Source organism: Buteo buteo, chromosome 5 (genome assembly GCF_964188355.1).
Source record: "Buteo buteo chromosome 5, bButBut1.hap1.1, whole genome shotgun sequence".
Classification (NCBI taxonomy): domain Eukaryota; kingdom Metazoa; phylum Chordata; class Aves; order Accipitriformes; family Accipitridae; genus Buteo; species Buteo buteo.
In genome coordinates this window covers 5,091,433-5,119,021 of record NC_134175.1, presented here as the reverse complement: position 1 = coordinate 5,119,021, position 27,589 = coordinate 5,091,433, and the positions used below count along the sequence as shown (strand labels likewise).

General features: G+C 44.6%; 1 protein-coding gene across 2 annotated transcripts; it reads left to right on the top strand.

Annotated features, from left to right (window-relative positions):
* The first annotated feature begins 11,483 nt into the window (after positions 1-11,483).
* Positions 11,484-25,988, top strand: GPR157 (G protein-coupled receptor 157). 2 transcript variants are annotated; one of them, XM_075027315.1, is made up of 5 exons: positions 11,484-12,618; positions 19,078-19,291; positions 21,746-21,940; positions 22,445-22,709; positions 25,127-25,988. In XM_075027315.1, exons 1-4 carry the CDS (start codon positions 12,242-12,244, stop codon positions 22,664-22,666), a joined length of 1,008 nt encoding a protein of 335 aa, XP_074883416.1. In that variant the 5' UTR covers positions 11,484-12,241; the 3' UTR covers positions 22,667-22,709; positions 25,127-25,988. The 2 variants fall into 2 exon arrangements, with proteins under 2 accessions (XP_074883416.1, XP_074883414.1); XM_075027313.1 differs by having other exon boundaries at positions 11,487-12,618; positions 25,130-25,988.
* The last annotated feature ends 1,601 nt before the right edge of the window (positions 25,989-27,589 follow it).

The following is a 27,589-nucleotide window of genomic DNA, read 5'->3' as shown; positions in this document are numbered from 1 at the left end:
TTTGGTCACAATTCCCTAAAGCAGAAAGCTTTCCATAAATGCACACTCACAGTAAATCTGCTAGGTACTTGAATGAAAGAGAAGAGGAAAGGATTTGCTGTTAGACAAGCTGCTGAAACAGAAAAGTTGCTCAGCTTATCGGCCAGCACCTTTGCAGAGGTCTCTTCTAACTCTAAACTAGCTTAGTTGTTTGGTTTCCCTGTAAGACTTTAAAGCTGTTCCCAAGTCAGTCATCCCTACAAATATAGCTTCTGACCATCTAGAAATAAGAGCAAACGCCAGAGCTGGATAACTTTCTTCAGTATTGCAAATGGTTGCTCTTCCTGCAGCCACAGCAGTGAATAATCAGTTAAATGATTCTAGGTCTCTGCAGAGGGAGAGAGAGTCCCTTAGCTTTTGCTGCATAGTTTTCAAACTGGGCTTCTAAATCTTGAAGAATGCTTGCCTGATTACCAGCTTGTTTGGACTCCACATGTAGTAAGTCCCATTGACATCTATGGAGGAGGCTTGTGGATTTCTTATTTGTGGAAAAAATACACTCATGTCTATTGTCCCAGACTCCTGTAATTAAAAACTTTGAGTTGCAGCTTATATGTTCTCTCCAGGTACGTCAATAGGGAGGGTGGAGAAGGATGCTCCTACATACCTGCCTGTGATGAGATTTCATTTATACTTAATACCGTGAAGAATTTTGTGCATACTAATGAAAGGTGATGATTTTGTAAGGTGACTGTGCGGTGATTTGGGAGAAAGAATGAATATCTTGTCTTATGCAACACAGTTAATGTTAGTGCAGAATAAACTCTTCATTGGTAGGGATTCTTCTACTATTATCACTATACTGTGCCTGGTACAGCAGCCCCATTCAGTTGACATCTTAGTTTGTACCATAAAAAAACATAATGAGCTGCACTAGTTTAATAGATACTGTCTAGATTTATTGAGATCTTTGGCTGCCAGGAGCAGGACTCAATGGATTAGATCCAACTGAGACAAACATTTGCATCTAAGATGCTGGTCACAAGCAGCTGAAGGCTTCAGCAGATTTGTTTGGACCAGCTGAGTGGTACTGATGTGGCATGCTGCACTCCCTCTTTTCTACTTTGGGTGTTGGGCACATTTTTTTTTGGACTGCCCTTCCTGTGAGGCTTGAATACAGGGATGGTTTTGCTGCTCCATATTCTCCCAGAGTGTTAAACAGTTTCAGTTGCAAGACTTGTTTCCTCCTTTCCTAAAGCACTAGGAATTCTTACAGGTGGCAAGCAGCAGAGGGGAGCTAAAATGATTTGAAAAATTAAAAGCGGGATCATTATCCTGCTGCATAGATAGAAGGTTGTTCCCCAAAGCATCTTTTCCCTGGCCCTGTCTTGCTTAATTTTTAGTGGCTCAAAGGAGAGTTTTACAGTTCCCAAAACAGCAATCCTGCAGTCTCATATGTCCCTGGAGGAGGATGAAAGATGAAGTAGTATCTTCCTCTTCTGTACCAGATTGTTTTGCTCTCCTATAGCTGTGCTTGTCCCTGACCTGTTAATTGCCTTTGAGATAGTCTGGTTTGTTCTGATCCTGATGGGAAATGTTGGAGGGATGATTAGGTCATTGTTTAAACAAGACAGCTAGTTCCAGAGTGGGACACGTTTTCAGGGCAGGAAGGTGGGTACTGTTGTCAAGTCTTGATTTTGATGTTTTGGAATTGTTTGCTTTTTCCTCAGGGTGAAAAGGTTACAGTCAAGAAGTGATTTGTTAATTAATTGGTGCCGTCTCCTGGGACGCAGGGAATGGAGCCCTTGTTCTGTTATCACAATGCCTGGTGGGTATTATTGTTCGCTGCTACGCCGGTTTGATTTGCCAGTTTGATTGGCACGCAGTTACAGCACTTCATTTCACCTTTGTCAGTCTCCTTTGATATTCTATAGAGGGCACAAGCTTTTCCCATCACCTGCACCGCCATTCTGTACAATAGAAGCCACTGAACTTTCTCTCATGACTTTTGCAATAAACCCAACAGTTTTGTCATGCGTTACTGTAAGTCTTCTGAAAAAACATACGGTCCCAAATGCTGGCCATTCTGAAGACTTGGTGGTAGCCAGGAGTTTGGGGTTTTAACATCTGCTTTTCAGTTTGAAGTGTTTTCAATTCTTGCCTTTCAGTTGGTGCTCGCGCCTGTCTTTGCAGGATGACAGGTTTCTGATAACTTGTTGGAAGATGAAATATAGTTTCACTGTGAACAAAACAGGCTGAGAGAAAGAAAGAATTGAGAGTCTTAGCGCTCTCTGTCTTACTATCCAAACACAAACCAAATTCCTGAGCTTTTGGAATTTGTAACCCGGCACATTAGGAGGGGGAATAGAAGGCTTAGATGTCTCAGAATATACAGATGTAGTGTTGCCAGTAGATCACTGAAAGAAATTAGAGGCTGACAAAAGCCAGTGAGCTTCTAGTCATGCAGCATGTTTTACCTTTATACTCGAGTGTTGCACAAGAGGCCCTCGAGTAATAACTTGCTTTTGAGGCTATGATGCAAGAGTTAAGGAATTGCTTTGCCCTGAAGGTTGTCTTCTCACGTGTTCGTGTGTTTCCAGGAACTGAGGATTGCAGGAGTGCTAGAGAACACCACATCTTGTGTATCTTAGGCTGTTCCACATGTATAATAGCAAGGTCAAGTGGCTTTAGTATAAATAAGTATTAATCCCTTTTTCATTTGTTTTGCAGATGGTTGTGTTCCCAGTGAGTTCTCTTTCTGTCTGCCGTGTCACCTAAGAGCAGAGCTGTGCAGTCAAGTGAACCCACCGAGTTTAAACAGTTTTGTGTCTTAAACTATTAAGCACCTGGAAACACTTTGTTGTTCCACTGTCTTGCCTGAATGGTGTTGTGTGAAACTTGGGAACTCATTGAGATAAATATGGATTGCAGACAAGTCAGCTGGTTTTATCTTGTTAATATTTGTAATTCTTAGAGGCCTTAACCAAGATTGGGGGTAAGGGACAGGGTAACTGTCAGTTTATGGTTTTGAGCCTCTTCTCCCTTGAAAGCTGTTTTCTTTACTTCATTGACTTTTTGTTTGTCCCCAGACTCTTGGCTCCTGTGAATGAGAAGAGAGGAGGAGCTCGAACAACCTGCCCTAACTTCCCTCCTTCTGTGATGCCAGCTGTGAGTGTTTCTTTGGCAGTGTCTTAGCTGGTTGTTGTGAACAATAGTCAAGGAAGCAATCAGCAAGTATACTGCCCTAGAAGTGCTACACATTGTTGGGCCTGCCTCATATCTCCATGGCTTGAGGTGGATGGGGATCCAGGTTGGGATGCTGCCCAGGTGTACTGTGTTGCACTGGAGCTTGGGGTGTCTGACGGAGCAGAGGGCTAATGTGAGAAATGCCACAGGATGCCTGATGATGTGGTCACTGCATCAGAGACGAAAGGTGAACAAAAGAGGATGTAAACATGTTGCAAGTTACTTTGCTCTTTCTTTGTCCTTCCCACACACATCTTCCTGAGAGTAAAATACCAGCTATTGTTAGTAACACTGCAAAAATGCAATACTAGATATTGGGAGAAGGGCCTGCTTTTAGGAAGAGTTCATGCAAGCCTCAACCTCAGGCTGGTAATGACAAGCTAACTTGGCTTTGAGCCTAGCATGGGAGCAACTCGCCTATAGTCACTACTTCTCCTGGGTGCTGGTCAGCAGCTATTCATTGCAAATATATGCAGTCAAGTGCCCCAAAACTTAGCTGATCTTTCTGGGTAAGAATTAATTAGATTTTCATTATGCAATGAGACATTTTCTCTTACCTTGTCTGCATAAGAGGGAGGCAAGGAGGATTTATGGAAAGGACAAATCTATGATATGGGATTGTTCTAAGGGAGGAGATGCAAGAATACCCCAACCGTGGAAGAAGGAAAGGCCTTGCCCAGATCTTATTTAAACTTCCAGCATTCACATAGAGGATAAGAACTTACATAAATTTTGATCTAACCAAGTTGGTTTTGTGTTTTATTCTCTATTGCCCTCACTGACTTGGCATGAGCTGGGTGTCTGATCCAGGGACGCTGGAGCTCCAACCCTCTTTAAAAAACTAGCTATGACTTTTGTTACCCACACTTCTGTATGCCTCCTTTTTTTTTTTTTCCCCCCCCAGACATGAACATAATTGCACTAATTACAGGGAGTTGTGAAACTTCATGAACTGTCTCTAAAAGTTCTGCACTCAGAAGATAATGGATGGCCAGAAGGGAGCATGGTATCCTTCTGTTGCAAATCTTCTGAAACTTCATCTCTGCTTTTGCAGGATATTTGTTGTGAGACAGATGTTTTGAGCTAGTACATCAGATTTCCTGATAAAATACTACTTTTCTATGGCTTTTTACTTTCAGTTTTTTTCCTCTTCATAGAGCCAAAAGGTGACCATCAGTTCCACACTTTCTGGGGAGAAACAGGGTGTGTTGTTAGAGGTAATGAGAATGGCTAAAAAATATCACTGGAAGATCACCATGAAGATCACCACAGAGAGTGCCTCTTTGTATTCTGCGTAAATGCCCTTTGTAGTGCCCTTTCCTGAAGTGCCACTGCTGCATAACTTGAGTCTGAGCTGGGTGTTGGCTGAATGGAACCGATGCAATGACTGGAATGTGGTTGGGGTGACAAACATGTGGGGCTTGACCTGTGTCACTTAGCGTGTAACTGCTGAGCAACTTCATCTGTGTTAATAAAGTCAGTGAGTTTGAATTCCAGGTTATAAGATAATGTTCTGCTCTTCCAAGTTTCCTGTATGTAACTTTGCAATAGTGCTTAAACCAGGATGGCTAGTAGCAACTAACTATCCAGTTAGCTTCTGTAAATATGTGGGCACTGCATTTCAAATAGTTCTGTTATATGTGCTCCTCGCTACCTGGGAAAGAAGCATAATGCAAACAGCATTGTTGAATACCAAGTGGTGTTCTGAAGTTCTGCGCTGGGGATGTGACTGCGGCTGACCCTTTGGTTGGATGAATGGTAGTGGCTCTGCTGGGACCTGAGCAGTCAGCACCCACACATGGAAGGAGAATCTGTAAATTGTTTAACACAAATATTTTATGTCTGCCTTCAAAGAAGGAGGGTGAAGAGTATGATATGGTGTTATACAACCCATTTTCAAGGTCATATTTGGATTCTGGACTGTAGCTGTTGAGCATCTTGTGTCAATGAAAGAGTCTCCTGGGCTCTGTTGCATCCTTTCCCTTTAGCAGAATTGTCTCTGCTGCTTTGCACTTCATCTGTTTCAAATAATTTCTGTGAAATAACTTAAGTGAGGCTTCTAGCTCAATAACCAGGGAAGCAGACATGCTTCATGACTCTTCCTACTTGAGGGTCTCATTATTAGCTCTTATATTCCTGTCTTATCTCTGTTAAAACTACAGGCTGAAGGCAGACCTTTCTGTTGCAAAGTACAGCGTATACCTCCAGTTCAATTTACAGTAAAAGCTACATGCCCCAAATCCTACTATTTGGCCTATTTTACTACTATTAAATGTAAGAGATGCAGTCCATACATTTTTATTATAGGTAATGAGAATGGCTGAATTAAAAAATTGAAAGATTGCCACAAAGATCACTACAAAGAGTGCCTCTTTGTATGCTGTGCAAGTGCCCTTTCTAGTGCCCTTTCCCAAAGCACTACGGCTACATACTTGAGTCTCAGCTGGGTGACCTTAACACCAGGTCTTAAATGTATTATTTTTTTGTTCATGGCATACTCTGTTTCATCGTGAATGTACAATATTAATACCTTTCTTTTTCTCCACGCAGCCACAGCATGAAGGAATATCCCATATTAATCTCCTAATTTAAATTTGAAATGAAAAACTATCGCAACACTTGGAGCATACTTTAATGCGTTGATTGTGCTGGCTTGATTCCAGCAGTGTAACTAATTGCGTTCTGCCTGCAAAGAATTCTCATTGCTCGTGGCTTTTTTGAGCGATGCTGGCTTGAATTCTTGTGTGATCTCTGCAGCCTGACTACACATTTTTGGTGCTAATGGAAAACTGCTTAAAATGACTAAGCATCTCTCCTTGATGGAAGAAAAGCCATGGGGCTTGCTAAACAGATCCAGTATGGTGCTCTGCTGATAAGTGATGGGTGTGTCCTGTTTCAGCACTTGTGTACACACTCTCTGCTCTGCAGTTCTAGTGCACTGGAGATGGAACATAAAAGACTGCATAAATCCCAGGCTCATCTTGATCCAGGAGGTTTTTTTACACTGTTGTGCTTGCCTCAGGGCCATTCTTCTATCCCCGTGCCAAGCCTGCCAACAGTTGAAAATTTGTTACCCTAACAGTTAGTTGTCTGTCACGTTGGTCTGGTTAAAGAAGATAAGGGGACTGCATATTTCTCTCTTGAGAATCACAAGGTTGGAGTAACAGCTAACATGCCAAAGTTAGTACTGGGACACCGAAAGCAGACCTGCCTGCCTTGGAGCGCATGCTTTTATGTTACTGTTGAACAACAGAGGGATGGGAAGCAGGAGAATGGGGGGTATTAATCTAGACGTAGCAGCAGCAGAGAAAGTCACGGTATTTGGTCTTGCGTAATCAAGATAAAATAGGAATTCACATAGCGTTTGTTAATTCCAGAGGACCTAGAATGAGTTTAAATTAACTAGTTACAAAACCATGAAACTTTGCTTTGTAGTTTCCTGCACAAGAAGAGTCAGAGAAAACAGTACATTCCTTTATACCTCCAAATTAGTGTATTGGCTCTATGTAGTTCTATGCGTATTGCAATTCTGCTTCCAGAAAGCCTGTTCTCTGTATGTAAAATGGCCTCCTGCTGTGCCAAACTTCCTGTGTGGGTCTTTGCATGCAAATGTCAGATTCTTCCTAGTTGACTTGGTGGTACCTAGCTGTGCTTGTTACAGAGCTGTCTTGACCCCAGTGTTTGCCAAGTAAAACCTTTCAAATCTCTGAAAACTATTTTTCTGAGAAGAAAAGCCACGTGAGACCTTGGCTATAGTGTCTGCACCTATTTAACCGACTGCCTTGTTGCTTAGCATTCTTAATAGATATGTAGGGAATGTATTTCCTTGTGGTTTTTTTGCTTGATTCTTCTAAATCTACTTGAAGAAGTTGTTATCTAGAAGTTGTTATCTAGAGAAATTGTTATGAAGGCTGTCAGTGATCATTTTGGAATTTCTTGAGCAGCCCTAGATTGCTTTCATTAATGCTATATCAAAAGCTGTCTATATTAGTGTCTATCTAAAATGGAATAGATAGGGTTAATAAAGTCAAGGATTAGGTCCTTAATCTGCTCCAGGACTGCTAGAAATGTAGACTTTTTTTTTTTTTTTGTCACATGCTAGAAAAAGCAACAAAGGACAAACACGGGGATTTTCACCTCTCTCAGAAGCCTTCTCTTAACCATGCTTCCCTGGCTTCCTTTCAGCTGATGCAGTGAACCTAAGGATCAGGTGATAACTTAGAAAAATGGTCTCGTTCTCCTGGAAACGAAGAGCTCAGGTGCTGGTAAAACTGTTGGCTAGCCTTTTTTATTGTGTTATGATTCCAGAGTTAGCTTTATGTTTCCAGAGAATCAGGTTTGTTAACTCTTGGCTAGATGTTCTCATATATATATATATATAGTGTCTTGCATGGGCATAGCCAGGCTATGCAGAAGATCTGTGTCAGTGAAAGGTTATGCATGATGCACTTAATTTTGCATTCTTTTGAGGAGGGGGGGAGTTGGGTGTCATTGCTCCCAGGCTGCACCCTGAGAAGCTAATGAGTACAAGAAACAGTTGTACTGACTTCCTTGAGAGGAACTGCATGGTGATTTGAAAACTAAAACATTAAGGGGCTTTTGCCCAAACTGAGCCTCTAATGGCTGATTTTTTAAATTTTTTTTTTTCTGGTTATTTCAGTACAACACGTCTACTTTTTTTTTTTTTTCCCTATGAGTGCAGTGAAACTGGGCTCTACTTTTTTCCAGGCTCCTATTTGAAACTACTGTCTAAGCTGTGGGCATGACGCAAGGATGGCGAAAGGTGACCAAGGTACATCTGCTGGTGTTAGAGCCATCTGCCTTCATCAGAGACAGAGATATGGCAGAGAAGCAATTGTTAGAATTGTCAGGACAATGGTGATGGAGAAAATACTACTGCCTGGAACAGCAGTGACCTCTTGTGGGTAGTGAGGATGGCTGATGATGCTGGCAGTTGGTACTTGGGAGTCAGAGGATATTATTCTGTTGTAATTATGTCTGTGGCCCTAAAGTGAATGTGGTAAAGGGAGCTCGGATTCTCTTGGCTAGGTATTAGAAACAAACAGCTATAAATTATGCGAAGTCTTTTCTTCTTCACATGTGTGTGCTCTGAAGCTGAGATGTGAAATAGTATCCTAATTGTTCAGGAGCAGTCCAGACTCCTCTCTCTGGTGGACCCAGAGTTGGCCTTTGAGCGTATCAGCGGAGTCAGATAGAGTGAGACCAGAACTTTTGCTCATGTAATTTTTTCCATGAAGTGTCTTCATCTCTGGTAAAAGCTGTCTCACCGATCTGGCACAAAATCAGGAGAGTAACATGGTAGTGCGCAAGCAATGCTTGTGTCTGTGATATGCAGAGGTCCTCTGAGGGTCTCAGCCCCTAAAAATCACATAAAACACCTAAGGCATATAACTAGGTTCCTACTGAAATGAGAACTATGCCTCAGCCCAGCTGCCTAGTCAGCTGCAAAGGCGAAGTAAAAACTTGTTGAAGCCTTTTTTTTTTTTTTTTGAAGAAGAAGTTATGTCACTACACTCTATCTCACAGTTAGTGGAGGTAAATTTAGGTTGTTACAGCTCAACTGATGCTTTCTAAGATGCAGGGTGTAGCCTGTGTGTCAGAAAGCTCTTTTAGTAGTTGGTGAGATTAATTCAAGTCAGGAAAAAAGACTTTCTGTGTCTTTCCACCAAACACCAGGTTGCTTTGCCTTGCTGTGCTTTGAGAGCATCTGAAGGTGAAATTCTTAAAGGAGAATTTTAATTTTGTATGTTGCTTTATGACAAGCTAGTTGCTCAGATTTTTTACTTCTCTCTACTCTGAGCTACACACAACACTGCCTTTGAATTGTCACGTATCTTTGGGCAGTTTCCAAATATTCCTATTCTCTGGACAACTGCGGATTCCATGGGACTGAAGGTAGGAATGTGTATCCGGGCAGAGACAGCTGCACTGCTACCCTGCAATTAGAAGGTAACAATATCAAGATTATAGGAATGCCATGGAGATTGCTGGGTGGTGGATGTCTTGCACGTGCAGATATCAAGAAAATGAAAGGTAGTGGGAATCTTTAATGAGAAGTTATTTGCCTTTTATTACTCAGTTCTGAAGCACTAACTCTTCATGCATGCCCTCCTGTTGAACGATGACTTCTGTGTGTAAATTTACTGTATTCCTATTTTTAGAAAATAGGGAGAGATCCAGCAGAAGATCCTATGCCTGTCCTATTTCTTTTTGATTGCTAAGGGAAAGATACATATCTTGCTGAATTGAGACAAAACCAGAATTTGCATTTCCACGAACTTGTGGTTGCGATTCAGATATTCCCTTCTCTCCAGTTCTAAAAAAGTAGTTTGTCAGGTCACCATAAGTTGCAGAAATAAACAATTATCTTGCAAGACTTAATTAAGCTGTGTTGTAGAGCCACATCCGTTGCCCCAAAAGAGAAGCAACACTCAAAAGCCAGGGTATTTGATGAAGTGGTTTGTCTGGATGTTTGTGATAGGTGGGTGTCTTGTGCTATAAAAGTAGGGAAAGGGAAACCAAAGAACAAGGAAAAAGCCAAGAATGTGTAAGAGCAACAACTGGGAATGCAGCCTTGACAGAGTTTTGTCTCATGTTTTTGGGGGGTCAGAGGGTAGCTAAAGAAAGCCTGGAATAATTAGCTAAAAAAAGCTATTTGTGTCAGATTGTGTTCAGGGGAAATGCAAGTTGCTGCAACTTCCCTTTTCTATAAAGAACATGCAGAGGACATCAAGCTCCAAAATAAACTTCTTCTAAATGTAAAAGCCTGCTTGACTGAAGTTTAACTGGGTGTTAAAGGTCAAAAAGGTACATAGAAAGAAGATACTGTTTCCAAAGGAAGCGACTTTAACAGAGCAAATGACAGATGCATCAAGGTGACCAAGAAGCAGCACACTAAGCCTGGGTGTTGCTGGAGACTTAGTAAAGAGAATTTTAAAAAGCTCTGAAGTTCTATCTAGGAAAGGTGTTGGTGCGACTTGTCCTTGGAGGTGAATCTCTGGAATAGAAGCGGTGTGTTTGGACGGCACCAGAAAAGTTCATTTGTGAGGCGCTCTGCATGCTGACCCACGTTGGCCCCTTCTGTGCTGTGGCAAAACTGATTGAAATCAATCTGATGAACAGCTCTAAAGACTTCATTCAGAACTGGCACCCGCTTCTAGGTAGTCAAGGCATAGCTGAATGTTAGTGAAAAAGCTCTTTGTGAACTGGCAGAGTGGGTGTGAAGACTTACCCTGACAAACTGATGTATCCCCAAGGACTTCCAGGATTCATGAGAAAATCGGACTTGAACTTTAAAAGTCAAAACCAGATGAAGATAATCAAAAGCTTAAGGAGGCAGTTGAACTGGCTGCAGGTTTTGAATACAGCTGTGCAGCAGACTAGTGGAAGAAGAAATTGCTGCAGTGGAAAAATGGGAAACCTGCTCTTAAAAACATGGAAGCAGTAGTGTCCCTCTTATACATCTGAGGGGAATGCGGGTTTGTTTTTTTAAAAGTGGAATTATTTTTCCAGTAAAGCAGCAATAGTGCAAAAATAGAGTTCAATTGAATACTAGTTATCCTGAAAAACTTAGTTGTGAAGTGGTGTGTTCTAAATCAAAGACATCAGAAGAAGTGATTTAAAATGTTGAGAGGAACTCCTCAATTCACAAGATGGGAATGTAAAACTGAAAGGACACCGTGGCCAAAAGTAATATGCAAACACTGAATAATTCGTGGTTTTTTAAGATATTTCTGTCAGATGTGTTTTCTGGGGTGTGTCGGATGGCTTCAGGGTGCTGAGAGAAGCTTGGGTGGGGGATAAGGCAGCTGATTTTACAGGTCAGAATAAACCTTGTTAAAACCTGTGAGTTCAGCAGGGATCCTTCATGGCTATGTAGCTAGGAAATGATTGAACTGTTTGAAAGAACGAGACACCTGAACAATAACAGTCTTCTTTGGAAATTGAGCACATCACTATCCACATCAAAGGTATAAGGTACGAGTTGTCTGTGTGGATGCCAATGAAGTATCGGGCAAGTTAGAAGCAAACAAGGACATGCTTTCAACTTGTAAGTTCTTTGAAGAGTGGGGGGAAAAAAGCATTTTCTTACCAACAGAAGTGTAAAATCTGTTTAACGTGATAGTGAATGCTCTATTGTGTCTTCTTCTTGTTTTCTGCCTCCCAGGTTGCAGGATACGGCAGGAGTCAGTGCTGGCGTGTTTCGGAGTAAAGAACGTGGAAGGTAAAGATAACGTGGGTGCCGCCTCGGGAGGGTGAAGGGACCAGGGGGAGGATTGCTGGAGGATTGATTGACCTCTGATCCTGGGGATCTGACCACGTACAGTTCGAACTGTGTGTTCTGTGGAGTTGAGAGATCTCTCTCTATATATATATATAGATATATATAGATAGATATAGGTGTATATATATATGGTTCTGTCTCTGCAAAGGGTTGGGAGAGTTGTGCGCTCTCCTTGGGGAAGAAAGGCATCAAGTATGGCTTTTAGGAGCCGATAGTTAAAAAAGGCATTTATTTCTGAGTGGGTTCCTTCTGTCACGTTGCACCAGGCAGTGACGGTGGCTTGCGGGTTGGGTTTTTTTTTGTTTGTTTGTTGCTTTTATTTTAAGAAAAAAAGGTGGGCTGTGCGCCCTAGGCGGCAGTTTTCTCTTCCGCGCCCGGCCGTCAGCGCTCCCAAACCCCCGCCAGCTGCCGGCGTTTCCCTGGGGGAAGCGGGGCCGGGGGGGGCCGGGCCGGCGCTCACATGACGGCCGGCACCGGGGCCGGCACCGGGGCGGGTCGGGGCCGCTCCCCGGGGCTGCCGGGCCGGCTCTGCCCGCTCCTACCGCGGCGTTCCGCATCCCTTCCCAATTCCTTTTCCCTCGCCGCCGTACTGGGCGGTCGCCTCCCCTCCCCTCCCGGCTTTTTCTCCCTCCTCCTCCTCTTTGCTTTTTCGCCTCCCGGCCGTTGCCGGGACGGGTGCCCCGTCCCTCTGCCCCCCCCTCCGTCCCCGGCATGCCGGGGCCTTTGCCTCCTACAGAGCTGTACGCCTCGGAGCGGGTCGTGGTGCTGGTGTCCTGCGTGTTTTCCTTCGTGGGTTCCAGCCTCCTGGTTTGCACCCATGCCCTGTGGCCGGAGCTGCGGACCCGTCCCCGCCAGCTCCTGCTCTACCTGTCGCTGGCGGACCTCCTCTCGGCCCTCTCCTACTTCTACGGGGTGCTCCAGGACTTCGACAAGACCTCGTGGGACTGCGTGCTGCAGGGCGCCCTCTCCACCTTCTCCAACACCAGCTCCTTCTTCTGGACCATGGCCATCGCCCTTTACCTCTATATCACCATTGTGAGGGGCTCGCCCACGGGCACGGGCTTGCTCTGCTGCTTCCACGTCGTGAGGTGGGTGCTGGCCCCGGGGGACCACGAGGTGTGGACCCCCCCCACGAGGTGTGGACCCCCCTGGGGAACCCACCCCGTAGCCCACAGCCACCGCGCGTGGCGTGCTCCGCTCTGCGACGACGCGCTTGGATGGTGGCTCGACACGCTTGCTCGTTGCTTAAGGATAGCGTGTCCTTCTCAAGGGCCCTTTAAACAAGGATTTGGCTGTCTTTTTATAACTAACCAGCCCTGCTTATTTGCCCCCTCCCCTCCCAAGTGAAGAAATGGGGATGTGGAAAAGTTAAAAAAAATTTTTGCTTAAGGTCACATAGAAAAATCTCTGGCAAGAGGTAACGACTCCGAAAATCCTGGCTTCTGCTTTCCCTTCCCAATCTGCTCTGATATCCTGGAAATAATACCATGAAACTTGTGTTTGCGATACCTGTCTGCTGCTGCCAGAACTTCTGTGTTTGGGATTTGTTTCCGCAGGTCCCTGACTTACTGGTGTCGGTCTGGTCTGTAGATCCTTCCCCTTTCCCGAGGCAGGTTGCTGTAATTCAATACTCAGAGGAGAATGTAGCCTACAAGTGAGGCGGCTGCTCGAAAAGCACTCTGTAGGTTGTTTTGGCATGTTTGACTGAAAGCAAAACAAAACAGACCACAGTGTAGCTTTATGTCTCAGTTTCTGCTATTTAGCAAGCCGATTTTCCACATCATGTTTAGTAAAAGCTTTCATTATGCAATTTGAGCTTGTGGAATCATGTGCTACCTCCACGCTGAGCAAAACAGTGATCCTTTAGTCCTCTGGGCTGCCAAGCTTTTGCAATAAATTATTAGAGGAATGATTTTGCTTAAAAAAAAAAAAAAAGCCCATCAGGGCAAGTAATGAATTTTCTTCTGGTTTCTTTGTCAAATATTTGTCACCTTTTATTTTCAAACAGCATGATTTGGGAGATGATTGAATTAGAGTTGAGTCCAGGTAAAGGTGGGCCAGGGAAAGACATTAAGACTAAACCTGAATCGGGGAGGAACTTCAATTCCTGCCCTGCCGGTTCTAATTCTTGTTTGACAGCAAGGTCCGTGCATGAGGAAGCCCGAGGTGACTGCACACGCATCTGGGTACACCAGGCTGTTGTTGGTGAAGTTGAAATAAGATGCAGTGAGACAGTGGATTTTGTCAGGTTACTTCATTTCGAGTGAACAGAGTTGCTCTATAAGAATTGTGGAGAGGATGGAGTGCCAGTAGAGACCCACATGTTGCTTAAAGAACAGAAAAAAAAGTAGTCCGACTTCTTTACGGGCATCTTGTCTACATCAGGCTACATCAAAGAGTTGATGCAAATCTGGACTATTTGTAGTTTTTCTGTCTGCTAATCACTTGTTGTGTGGCCTTTGGCTGTACTTTAACTTCTCTATTTGGTTTAATGCTTCTCGAAGTGCAGAAAGAAATGGGCAGATTCACTGAAATAATGTTGGCCATAATCTGGGCACTCTTTTAAAATTGTAAAAATCCTGAAAGATTGCTCTAACCCTGTGACAGAGAGGAAGGGAGTGTTCAAACTGAACTTCCTCTGAGTGAATTTGCTAGGTTTATTTTCAGGTCTTCACAGTAAAAATAAAATGACATCTTCTGTTCTTGGTATTGATCAGTTCCACTTCCTCTGTTTAAAGGGCAATACAGAGAGCTTTCACTGAAGACCCATTGCCAGGTTCTGCTTCATAAATGACTCCCATTCTGTGCAGAGCCAGAGTTTAAAGCTTCTTCCTGCTTTATGAACTGCATAAAAAGCCAGAGAAAACAAGTGAGGACCTGTTCTCTGCTCATTCCCTTGTGACCCATCTTCCTTCTTTCCTTCCCTGCACTTTTATCATTACCTGAGAACTCAATCATAAAAATCCAATTCTGGACATCATACTTGGAGATGGCTTCCCCTCGCACTTGTTGGCGCTTCCAAGTCCCACTGGCTGTCTGTGGTGCTGATAGCCTAAAAATCAAAATTTTGAGTACCACGCAGATAGGAGCTGCTGCAACTGATAAGAAAAGCTACTGGTCCAGACATTAATTGCAGAAGGTAGGTGAGGGAGACCTGTCTAGGGCAAAAGGAAAGGTTGCAGATGATGTTTTAAGGATTTAAAGATAAGTTTCCAGTATTTTTGTCTAGGCAAGAACCTGGGATTTCCCCCCCCCCACTTTGTTTCATAGGTTGCTAATGCGGTCATGCAGCGACCATTGTGTGAAGAGTCATTCTGAGACACTTCTGGAAGGGATTCACGGCAGGACGGAGTTTTGTCATGCGTGTTTCCTATTCTTTACAAGCAGTTACTCATAAGGGGCAAGTGTTTGTAAAGATGAATACTTTTTTCATGTTGAGTATAACCAGAGACTGTTTGTTCTTTCGCTGAGTGGAGCTGACTAAATATATGTTGGAAGTCAATACCTGAAATTTTCTTTTTAGGGAAATTAGGATGTCACGCTGGATCACACCTGTCAAACAGGTTTGTTCCTTACTGATTCATGTGGTAACACATCCACCTAGTCTACTGCTAGACTAGAGAACTACAGGCTCTGTTTTGGTTTTAAACGTGTTGAGCTCAGATGAGCTTTGAAAACAAGCTTATAGTTAGCTTTGAAAATATTTATGTAGCTGTAAGGTGTAGGTTCTGGCATCCAGAGCGTAAATTTCCAGGCTACCTCACTTGTTCGGGATTTCTAAATATCAAGTATCATTTAGTTGCTTAATGTCATCTTTGCTGTGAGAGTAGTTGATCCAAACTCAGGGTGAGGAATGGACCAGAACCCACCTTGGGATTGTTTCTTCCTTTGCTTTTGACAGAAATTGCTGCCAACTTTTGAAGTATTTATATTTCATGATCAGGCTACGCAGATGGTTATAGGCGTATATATGCTTACTTTTATATGTAGATATAAAAAAGTAAAATATGTATCTGGGTGCTTATATAGATGTTTATAACTATGCATATATCCGTATATATGTGTGCGTATATATACGTATATACGCATGCGTGTCCATGGAGTACTTGGGGATCCTTTCAGGTACTACTGTATTGTACACCTGTGGCCTCAAAGGACCGCCTCATGCATGACTGGGACAGTGCCAGTGCTACATTTCAGAACTGGACTTAAGTCCCGAAGTGTTGCCTGTAAGGTGCAGAGATCTCTGGAAATTTGCTGTGGCTCTATCATTTAGTTTATTAAAGCTTGTAGGCCAGGCCAACGGAATTGTCAGCTACTTGACTGCTGGTGCTTTAGCTTTTAAATTCTCGGATGCTTCTCTGGGAGGAGTCTCTGCTTGGTACCTGGAAGCTTGTACTTTGGTACTGTAAACTGTTTAATGTTTGGGGGGGGGGGGGAAGCAAAAATTAAATTGGAGCCGATTTGGTCGGGAGTTCTGCTTACAATGTATGCTCAAAGCTCTTCCCTGAAATTGGCTGGTATATCCAGAAGACTGATTTTTCTTTCTTTACAGAGTAAAAATTCCTGTCCCCAGAAGGAGTTGCCTGCAGGCTTGCTGGTAGGATGGCTTGTTGTCTGACCTGTGCAGGCAGGTGACTGCAAATCTTCCCTGCTTGTAAGAACCTCTGGTGGGAAAAAAAAAAACAAACCCCAAACAAAAAAACAAACCAAACAGCTGTGCAGTGTAAATCAAAATGTGTTATTAAGCAATCTGACCCAGGCATACCGAGGACAAGAAAACCAATACAACTTGAGCTGTATGCTGCTATAGTTTAAGGGTTTCTTGTCTTGCCTTTTATAAACGCAGCATTGGTGTTAACGTGGACAGATATGCTGGGTCGTGTGTATTTTTATTAATAGATCGCTGGGGGCTGTATTAGGGAAGTTAAGTACTGTTGTATTTGCCTTAGAGATGGGATTGCCAGCCTTTTTACAGAGATGCAAGGAGTAGTCGTCTTTCCCTTCTCTCCCACACTGATTGCATTTAGATCCAAGTGTGCTTTTGGGAGGCCCAGCCTACGTAATTGTCCCGTCTTTGAGGCTCAGAGTAAAATTTCTGCCTCTGTGTTATCTTGGATCCTTTTTATTCTAGTCTTTACATATGCCTTTGGTGTATAATAGTCTGGTTCTTCTGTTCCTCCATTCTTCTAGATGAGTGTAAAGCATTGGTATTTTCCATTCCTTGGGAAGCTGTCATTTAGGGGTTCTTAAGAATACTCAAGTCACTAGTCTCGGTTCTCCTTTCCAGTTTTCTAAAATGGAACTGAAGTTCACTGAAATGCCCGATTACTTGCTAGATTCTTTCTAACTTCACTCTGAGTTTGTAATGCTTTGTCCTTGGAGTTAGTTGTAATAGCCATCTGATCCCAGCACACTATTCCAGTGAAAATTAACTGCCTGATGTGTGGGAATTTTCTTCCACATTCTTCCTTTTACTAGTTAGATACTTGAAGATTTTTTTAAGTCCCTTCCCTAGCGATCTGTTATTTCCTACTGTTGCCTCTCTTACTGTGTCTGTATGTACTTATGCTGTTCTCTTTAATATCCATGCCTAGTAATTTGACCTGGTTTTATTTTCTCATATAATTCCTTCAGTTTCAGGTCACTGTGGAGATCATTATTTAGGCAAATTAGTTTTTTAATACACTTCCTTTTTCTTGGTGCTGCACTCATTTGTGCTTGTGTGTGTTAATATGGTTTCTTTAAGGAAATGCCAGTTCTCTTGAATTCTTTACCCCAGTGGTCAGTTCTTCCAAGCGTACAGAAATTTGAATCTTTCTGAATCTGTAATCCTTGTTTCCAGGCAAATTACCATTTTTACCAAAATGAGTCTTGAGTTTCGTGTAGAAATTTTTATGGTGGTGGCAATGTCTGGAATGTTTTTAGAAAGCCTGCTCTGATAATAGCACGGGGAGGGCTTCCTGCAGCAGAACTGTCCTTAAATAACAACACTGGCTTGGATTAGCACTGGCTGTTCTGAACATTGAAACAAAATGTTCTAACCATGCTAAAAGGTTGACTCTGAATTTTTTACAGCATTACATTTACATCTCTTTTCTTTCGTGAATAGGTGAACGCAGACATTATTTAAGAGTAGGAAATGGGGTATTTTTGAAATCTAGTATTATGGAACTATCTCCAATTTTTCAGTTGGGCTGTGGAATTTCAGTTAATCTGATCTAGGCAACTGCTGGTTGACTACATAGTCTGATGCATGTGAAACTGATTTTAGGAGGAAGATTCTTTTCATGTTCTCTGCAGCTGCTCCGGGCTGTCAGTGAAGGACAAGTGTGAACCAGGAAGGTAATGAGAGCAATACAGTAATGGCTTTGTTTTCTTTGCATCTGGAGAGACCAGGAGGGTTTTGCTGGAAACTCAGTCTGAGCACTCTCTGAAGCATTCGTGTCATTTATTGAAGGAGTGTCCCTTGTCCCTCTTAAGGCTCCACGGAACTTTTATCTGAGGGTGAATATGGGAAGGGCAGGTGATGCATTCAGTTGAATGCAGGGCAGTATTTCAGTTGGGCAGTAATTTGTGAGTTGTACATCACAGGTTAGGGCAGGCCTGTAAAGTCCTGGGTATTAACAGCACCCAGGAAGGGGCTGAGTGTTTTCACATTTGAGCTCATGGAATTTTTCAGTTCTTCCTCGTGGTTTTTTGTGGGTAGCCCAAGCTGCTGAGTGACTTAATGCACATGTGTCACCATAGTTACTTTTCTTCTAAATACTTCCCTATATTTGCCTCTGCTGTCAAGAGAGAAGCCAAAGTCAAAACAGAGCTCCAAATTATGTGAATATGGCTCCTCTTTGCTTTCTTCGCTTTTTGCTGTTACTGCCAGTGCTTTTCCTTGGGAAGAAACTTGCCCTTTGTCTGTCAGAAATAATCCTTTTGCTCCCAAAATACTGACTACAGCTCCATTTAAAAAACAAAACAAAAAACCACTGATGGAATATACTGGAGGATTTCTTTCTGTGCTGGTCCTTTATGTGCCAAGTGTCAGTTAGGAATCAGAATGTGGGATTTTGTTGCTCGTGTTCTGAAAGCTCTGAATCAGCCAGCTTGCTCTTTAATGGCTGGGTCCTACGGGATAGTCACGTTGTACAATGTGCTGGCCTTGTCAGATCCTCGACCTCACCTGTATCCAGGAGAGAAGGGGAGTAGGCGAGATGTCTCTTGTTCACCTCGCTGGACCCTGACCGCTTGCTGTGCGGGCCAGGTTCCAGTTTGGAGTGTAGCACATCGTTATGCATCTGTCCTTCAGGACTGGGGATCCAAGATCCTTAAGTGGGTCCCTAGGAAGTGGATTTGCAGTCCACTCATATGCTATCAAATACCTGTTTGTCAGTCACTTCCCTTAGGCTTGATGTGGGAGCATCGATGTTCTGGAATATCTATTGGCATCCCATCTGAAGAAGAATCCCTTGGTCTGTCACCCGTTTTCCCTGTGGAGGGACTAAACTGAGTATGTTCTTGACTTAACCGTGCTCTTCGTGTTCTTTCCTCAGCTGGGGAGTCCCTCTTGCCATTACGGTGGCGGCTGTTGCTCTGAAGAAGATTGGCTATGACGCCTCCAATGTTTCTGTGGGCTGGTGTTGGGTCAACTTGGATGCAGAGGATCGGGTCTTGTGGATGTTGTTAACGGGGAAAGTTTGGGAGATACTGGCCTATGTGACTTTGCCGGTGCTCTACATTCTCATCAAGAAGCACATTAATAGAGCGGTGAGTACTTTGCTGCTTTCAGCTGAGGTTACAGACTTGCTATGTGATTATATCCTCCCATGCTCTGAAGATTTTGCTGCATATTTAGTAGCTACTCGGGCAGGAATTGCTTCATATACCGCTGAAATGCACCTACCACTGGGAGAAGCAGTACACCTGATTGAGCAGCCTGCAGCATCAGGCTTCACTGTGTGACACTTCTTCACACGGTGACTTAGCACAAGAAAGATGTAAAAGCTTTTTGAAAACTTATGGGGTTATGGGATGTGCATGAGTGAAATGTAAATCCTACAGTAAGAATTGAAACTGGAGGTGAAGGACAAAATTCAGCTTTAATCGATCTTCCCTAGCTTCACTTGTACCAAGCCTGAGTTTGGCATCTGGATTTATGTAACCTCAGTCATTTTAGGAATTCTAATGATAATTAGCATTTGTGAATACCTGTTTTGTATTAGCAGCATAAAGTCCCATTTGGGAGTCTTGGCATTATAGCATTAGGCACCATATGCATACACAGTACAGGAAGACACCCTGTCCTAGGAGGGTTTCAGAATTCAGAGGCTTATTTGCTGCTGTTCCTTGCGAACACAAAGAATCCAGGCATCTAGGACAACATTTGCATAATAGAGAAATCTAGATGGAGAGTGGCAGAAGGAACTACATCCAGAGATTCCTTTTTTCTCAAAGTTTTATTAGGGGGAAAAAAACCCCACATCTGGATAGATGTCCTTCTGGAAAATGCTGCCACTGCAAACCTGCTTGCTGTGGTGCAGCTATGGCAGTCACAGTTAGGGATAAACACAAATCTGGTTAGGGCAGGATCCTGCAGATGAGTTGGAAGATCAGTGTAGTCTTAAGCAGTTGTAAGGGTCCCGGGAAAGGGTTTGCTAGTGCCTGTCACTGTCGCCTGACATAAATCAGACAGGACGCCGTGTTCCAGCAGCCGTCCAAGATAGCAGCGTGACTGCCTGGAAACCTGACCCCCCACCTGGCCAGGCTCTTACCCTCTTGCTCTGCCAGGGATTCTTGGGCGCTCTGCTCTCCCTTCCCCACTCCCAGCCCTGACCCTCTTAACAGGAGCAGTGCTGGGGACAGGCAGTTGTCACTCTCGGTTCTCGTAATGAGGGGGCTGAGGGCTGGAGCAGCAGCACGCAGGGTCTTCTGGACTTGAGCATCTCTCTTCTCATCCGTAAGGATTTTGCCAAGCCTGGTAGCCTGCTTACTAAGCCTCTTTACTGGCAGGAGGTCTCCCATTCCCAAGGAAGAGCAATAGGCAACTAGGGCTGCGTTTGGGGTGTATTAATGGCTGGAGTGGGTTTTGCCGGAGTGGCTCCTGCACAGAGGCAGGAGGAGTGATGGAAATAGCTGTTGTGGGGGACGCACGCGGGGTGTGTACAAGGCGTGTTCTAAATGGCAAAGGCTGCGTGGGAGTGGGTGGGAAGCTGCGCTGAAAGCCCTCAGCAGGGTTTGACTCAAGCCACTGTGCAGTGTTGTCACACAGCTCTGTTCTGATGTGAGGTGTCAGGACTGGGAGTAGTGGAGTGAGGGAGAATACTAGGCATCAAAGTTGTGTGTGCTCTGTAGCCCTGATGGTAGGAAGAAGAGTTTTCTGCAGGTCAGCTAGCTTGAGATTTAATCTCTTCGCCCACATTAACATCATGTGGCCCATGTGCTGATTTGACCTGTTCTCCCCCATCCAGGAATCTGAGTGCATCCTGTAGTTTCTGCCATAGGAAGGTCTCGTGGGCCTTACACCTCCAGCCACCCTGATCCAGGGCACAGATCCCTGAGTTTTTTCAACACATGCTAGTGTATAGAGGTTTGCTGGCTTGTCCAAATCCATGGAAACCCATTGCTGACAGTATATGGTCAGAAATCAGGCAGCAGGTTCTACACAAACATACGGAAGGAATGGTTCACGTGGACATAAATTCCTTGTGGGACTTGCTGGCCGTGGCTGCGGTGAAGGCCAAAAGTTTGAATAGTTTCAGAAGGATGAGCCAGACTTCTCCCCATATATACATACATATATATATATATCTCAAGAGGCCTTCCCAAGGCCAAACCCTTAGCCGTGCGTTTACAAAGCAGTAAAGCCAGCAGCAGTGGGGCCAGGCCACTGGCCCAGCAAAACTGTTTTGTGGAGCACCACATTTTTTCTTTTTTACATTGTTATGACCTGGTTTCTTGGCAACTACGTAGTGATGTTTGTTAATATAAAGCTTTAGTGGGACTCTGCTAAGGGCTGGATATTCTCTGTTTGCCACTCCTGGGCTTCAGCAGGCATGTTTGCATTAGCAAGGGCAGAATGTGGCTGAAGACTGGTGCTCATAACTGTGTCCCTGTTAACTTCCTGCAAGATGCAAAAATATAGTTTGCTTTGGAAAGAATCCCTGTAGTAAATGTCCAATGTGTGTAGCTTTTTGTTCACATTTTTGTCTCCCTCCATGGAAGCACGCAGCTCTCTCAGAGTATCGCCCCATTCTCTCAAGAGCACCAGCATTGCAGCCCCGGACTTCCATAGCAGATAAGAAGTTGATCCTCATCCCGGTCATCTTCATCATCCTCCGCATCTGGAGCACTGTACGGTTCATTCTGACCCTCTGTAACTCTCCTGCAGTGCAAAATTCAGTCCTGGTTGTCCTGCACGTAAGTATTCGTCAGGAAATGCATTAGAAGGAGGATCTGGGAGGGAGATAAGGCTTTGTTGCTCTCAAGATCACTTTTATGCGGCAGGATGCAGCACGTTGCAAGAGCATCTGCTCCCTCCTGGCAAGCGCTGTCTGGGATGCTCAGCAATAGCTATTTCAGCAGCATCTAGTGGCTACAGAGAACAACTGCAACAAGAGTGTTGGGCGATGCTGGCTGCTTGTAGGAAGAGCAGGGTCAGCCCAGAAATGTTGGGTGTCTGTCCTTCAGCGGGGCTCACCCTGCTCCTGCCCTAGACCAGGCTGTAGAAACAGCAACCCACAACAGCCATCTAGTCTGCTTTTGGGCGCAAGGTTGATTTTTCTGAATCTGTTTTTCTCATTTAGGTGGAAGTTGCTGACCGTCAGTTGGGCAGTGCTATAGCTGGTCTGACACAATGTTTGCTTTTCTCTGGGGAGTACCTGTAGGACCCGCACTGGTTAATTCCTTTTCTTGCCCTTGCAGGGAATTGGTAACACGTTCCAAGGAGGTGCCAACTGCATCATGTTTGTCCTTTGTACGCGGGTGGTCCGGACTCGGCTGTTTTCCTCCGTTTGCTGTTGCCACTATGATGAGTTGGATTGGCCTTTGCAAAGATCAGACAGCTACTGGCAGCACCCACAACCCCACAAGGACAAGGATGTGCCAGGCCCTGAGCGGACGAAACCCCTGCTTTCCAGCACCTGAGCCTGGGCTGACTACATCTCAGTGTTGATTTCTTCTTTTTTGGGTAAAGATCTGGTGTGAATCTTTCCTCCTGGCCTGCCTGTGCACAGCTTCATGATGTGCGGGGTGGGGAACAGCTCTCAGTAAGCAGTTGACAGAGAGGTAGGTTGCTGCTGCTGCTGCTGGGGGGGGGTCCTGTCTGACTCTACAGTGGCTCCCCATCATGCTCCTTTGGGGTGAAACCATTTATAGAACTGATCCACTCCCCTTCCCTGTGAGCTAGTGTAGTATCTCTTACTCAAGCCTGTAAAATGAGGAAATAGACTGCGGTGCTGTCTGGCCCACAGGGTCAGGACACCAGCGAAAACTGAAGAAGAGGAATTAGTGGCTCCTTCTGTTGTAAAATACCGTGCACACATAGATTTCTTCAGTCCTGCACAGTTCAGATGTATTTAGTGCCCCGAGTATTCCTCATAAGGTAATGCAATCCCTGCTGCCGATCATCATAAAAAGAAAATGAAGGGTCGGTTATTCACCCAAGCTTACATGGAAAATCTGTAGGAGCCAAAACCTGACAGAAGCTTTTCATCATTTCAGGTACAAGATTGGACACTGATGCCTTGCATTGGTCTAGTTGCGCAAGCGTCTTATTTCCTTGCCCTTGACCTCATGAGTGATAGTTGGAGAACATGCAGGGGTGTCAAGACTTAATCCATTTAAGAGCACTTGGGATTAGGGTGCTGTGTGGGTTTCTGTCTGTGAAGCAGATATTGATAGTATCGATAGCCTCTTCAGTAACAGCGTGCAGCTGAAGGGGGTAAAAAACTAGAGCAGCTGTCCTGACTGCTTAGGTAAATGTAAACTGTGATATGCTGGGAACTGCAGTCTCTTCAGAAAGAGTATGAAATCCTGTGTATTTCTGCAGCTATACTTACCCCGCAGGTCACACTCAGTAAAAAGGGCTGAGTCTGAAAGGCAGCAAGCGTGCCTGGGTCAGGGGGCACAGTAGGGGTTGAGCATCCTAGAAAGTATTGGATAGATTGAGTAGACCTCTCTCATGTACGTCTGTTTCTTGTCCTCCCAGACCACAACGGGCACCCCCCCCCCCCAAAAAAAGGATTTTTAAAAATCAATTGACAATTCTTTTTAATTCATATAACAAGCTTTTGCAAAAAGAACAGGAGCCTCATGAATTGCCTGGGGAGAGAGGGCAGCTGTCGGGCTCCACTGTTCCAGGCACCCAGCTGTATTTTAACAGCACGCAGAACAGTTAAATAATACAGTGATCTCATGGGACTATAGGCAGAGGTGAGTCCCTTTTTTTCCTGAATAGAAGACTTGGCATTAACTTTATTAGTATATTAATATATTTAAGCCCCCTTGTACACAGGCTGTGTAAACATGGGAAAGTAGAGTCCTCAAGAGCTCATTAGCCTGTTTCATGGGGCTGTAGAGGGGCTTAGCTCTTCAGCATCCCTAGAGTCTTTGAAGGGTAGATGCAAGCATCTTATCTCTGGCACAGATGACTTCAAGAGGTTTTCCTCCTTTCAAAAGGCTTTTTTAAACTTCTGAAAGCTAAGTAGCAACCTTGGTAGCTCAACCTCATGTTAATCCCACGTGGCTTGGAAAGAGGAGCTATGTTAAAAACTTCTTGCAGAAAGGCAGGATCTTAAATTTTACCAGACTTAGAATTGTGCTGTGTTCAGTTTTTTGGAGCCAGCCCTGAAGAGAGGAAGTAAAAGTGTCTCCAACTCGGCTTAAGGAAAAACAAAGCAAAACACCACAAACACAAAAACCCACTGCGACACCCCCCTCTCCCTCCCCCCCAAAAAACAACACCCAAGCCTAATCAAAACAGATTCCTTGTTCTCAGTTTGCCTTTTTCCATAACAGAGCTCTGAGAAATGCTTTGGGAGGAATGTGCAGCTCGACAGAATTACATTTCCAGCTCCCAGGGGTTCAGAGAAGCATGCTGGTTTGCAAAGGCCAGATACTGGCAAGAGCACCTGTGCTGATGCAAGTGGAATGTCTCTGGTCATCTTCATGTAGGCGAGGACAGAGAAGGAAGAAAACAGCCAACAGAGAACCTCTTAGAAGCTGACTGCAGCCTAAATATAAACAGTGATGGGGTGCAGAAATGCTTGACTACTCCTGGCAGGTCCCCCTCAGTCTCTGGCATGAAGTGCAAGGGTGCTGCTGTTCTCCCTGCAGCCTCAGTTGTCTCTGAAGATGCCTCTGAACTCTTTCTTGTCAGGCATGGACTGGGGAATTTTAACTGGGATGTTTTTGAAGGTGGCTGAGGTTGGGGTACCCGGCTGTGCTTTAGGAATGGGTCCATCACGCCTGTTTTCAGCTGCTGCAAGGTGACGTCCCCGCAGCTTGAGCTGCGGCAAGCTGCTTGTCCTGGCTCAGGGCAAACCTATGCGCGCTGGCTGCAGGAAGACGGGGCAGTCCTGGATTTTAATTGTGCTTCATTTTGAGCAGGTGCAGGATCTTCCCAGAGTCCCACAGAGGGAGCTGAAGCCTGGGGAAAAGCACCGCTGGAGTGGCTGAGCAAATGGAAGAGGTCGCAGTCCTCCTCGACGTTCAGATACCAGCTGCTTTGGTCTTGAACTTTGCTCAGGATCCTCTGGAAGATACTGTTTGGCTGTATCCCAACTTCCTGATCTTCTGTCTTCCCTCCTTCCCCTCTCCCTCCACCATAAACCTTAAAAATTGTTTGGGGTTTTGCTTTTCTGTCTGACAAGGCGAATGTGTCATGAGTTCTGGGGCGAACAAATATCGTGATGATAGGAAAGCTTCAGTAGCTGCTGAATAGGACTATCCTGGGCATGGATTTCAGTCCTAGTGTGTGAGGTCTTCCAGGGAGCTCCAGACTAGCTCCTCTTCTGCACTTGAATGTGGACAATAGTGTGCGAACATGTTTGTTTTGTGGTGGTGATGGATGGCTCCTCTCGATGGTTTATTCCTCCTCCTCGGTGGTTAGGGATCATCATCAGGGTTTGTGGTGGCAGCATGCTTATTGCCTCCTGGGAAAATCTGATCTCTGCAGACTCCCTTGGTGCTCAGGGGTATCTGGGGGTACCACCCCAGCCTCCAGCAAGGATAGCCCTCACCAGCAGCAAGAGGGTGCCTGGCGTGTGCTCTGAACTCCAGATGTCCTCTGGTGAAGCACAGGCTACGGTCTGTTCTTGCTTTGGGAGTGTTATGTCAGCGCTGGGGAGGGGATGGTTTTTTGTTTGCTGTTTGGAGACAGTGTGTTACCTTATTTACAGCTCCTCACTTGCTTGTTTTTTAAACATTTTCTCCAACTTTTACAAAATAAAGTTTTATTATTTACCAAGATGTTGTTCAAGCATGTTGTGATAGGTCTCGGCACCTCGGAGAATTTGGATGAGAAACTGTTGCAAGATCTTCCTTCAGGTTTCTTTTGTGTCTACCTTAAAGACCAAGGCATGTACAGGAAGACAAATCTTTTCTACCTATTCGTGAGTGTGTGGGTCTTGTTTCTCTTTGGCTCAGCTGACCTTATGGACTGTGGCTTTCAGCTATGTGAGATTACAAATGATACGTAATCATGAGATTACAAATGGTGCTTTCTCCAGATGAGGCCAGGCTATAAGGTAGGTGGGACTAATGTTGGGGAGAGCTGGTGCCATCCCAGGACTTGCCCGAATAGAGAAAATTCAAGTCATTAAGGGGAAGAAACCTGAGGCGTGGGCAGGCTGACAGTTGAGTGTGGCTTTGTAAGGTGCCATGTGATTCCAACCTGTGAATGAGCTTTTCTCAGAATAGATTCAAATTTCCTTGGCCACCTCACAAGCCTGGAAGCAGCCAAGACCCCGGTATAATAAGTGGCGCTGGACCATGGCTATATGCACAACTCATTGAGGGACAGTATTTTTTACTAGGGTTGCACAATGCTTCCCATCTGGGATATCTGCTTTTCTGTGGTTTATAACTCTGCCTCAAATTTAACCAGTTGATCCGGGCAGGCGAGGAAAGGAGTCCAGATGCTGTAGACAGCAAGTAGAGGGAAACTTTTTTGTTCTGCGGTGTTAGAAGTGATTGAAGGCTCCTTGCAGTATTTTGGCTGCTCTGTCAGGGGTACTTGCAATGTGTGCTTTGTGTCAACACTCTGCCTTCTGCACGACAAGCATTTGAGAAAAATGTTAATTTGCACATCAAGGGTTGTCTTTCAGTTTATCCTAAATATTGCCATCCTTGGGCATGTCTTTGCTGCTTGGAGCTCCTATGCTCAGTGTGCTCCAACACATGGACTAGGGTTGATATCAGAACAAAGTGGAGGGAGCCGAGCCGTGTCCTCGTTTCCAGTAACTCTTGGGAGGCTTTTGAAGTTCATGGAGAGGTTTTAAGTATATAAAGACAGGAAGAGCTGTATGTGTGGGGAGGGTGCTGGCTGCCTATTATGGACTATGGGAGTGGAGCCTGGGGAGGGGAAGTAAGAAAAGCTAGGTCTGCGAAGAACAGAGCTTGTTAAATAACAAGAGCTGGAAGGAAACCACGACTGGAAAGATGAGAAGGACTTGTGGTGGTTGGAAGTGGAGTTGGAAGTTTTAAGACTGACTGGATGAAATGAAAATGTTGAGTGGAGGAGAGTGGGCTGTGTGAAGGAGGCAGGAGTGGGATGCAGCTCTGGACTGAGGGGAATAAAGAGCAAAGGGCTGTGATGGCTGGAGGGTGCTTGCTCACGCTCTTTCCCCAAGCAGGAGTTGGTTAGAACTTGGTGGGTTCACCCCTCACCTGTACATACTCTCAGTACTGTTATACTACTTACTGGTACTGTTGATACTGATTTGATCATTGCAAAATCCATTTCTCCTTTCTTCCCCTTTTTGTTGTCTTCCCAAGACTTGAGTCTAATTGGGCAAGATGATCCCTGGCTCTAGGAGTGAACCATAGTTCTGTAGTACAGGAGGATTT

Coding starts and splice junctions, on each gene's coding strand:
- GPR157 (XM_075027315.1), top strand. CDS start 12,242: ATGCCGGGGCCTTTGCCTCCTACAGAGCTGTACGCCTCGGAGCGGGTC. Junction 19,292..21,745: donor AGAAGCACATTAATAGAGCG/GTGAGTACTTTG, acceptor CCTCCATGGAAG/CACGCAGCTCTCTCAGAGTA. Junction 21,941..22,444: donor CAGTCCTGGTTGTCCTGCAC/GTAAGTATTCGT, acceptor TTGCCCTTGCAG/GGAATTGGTAACACGTTCCA.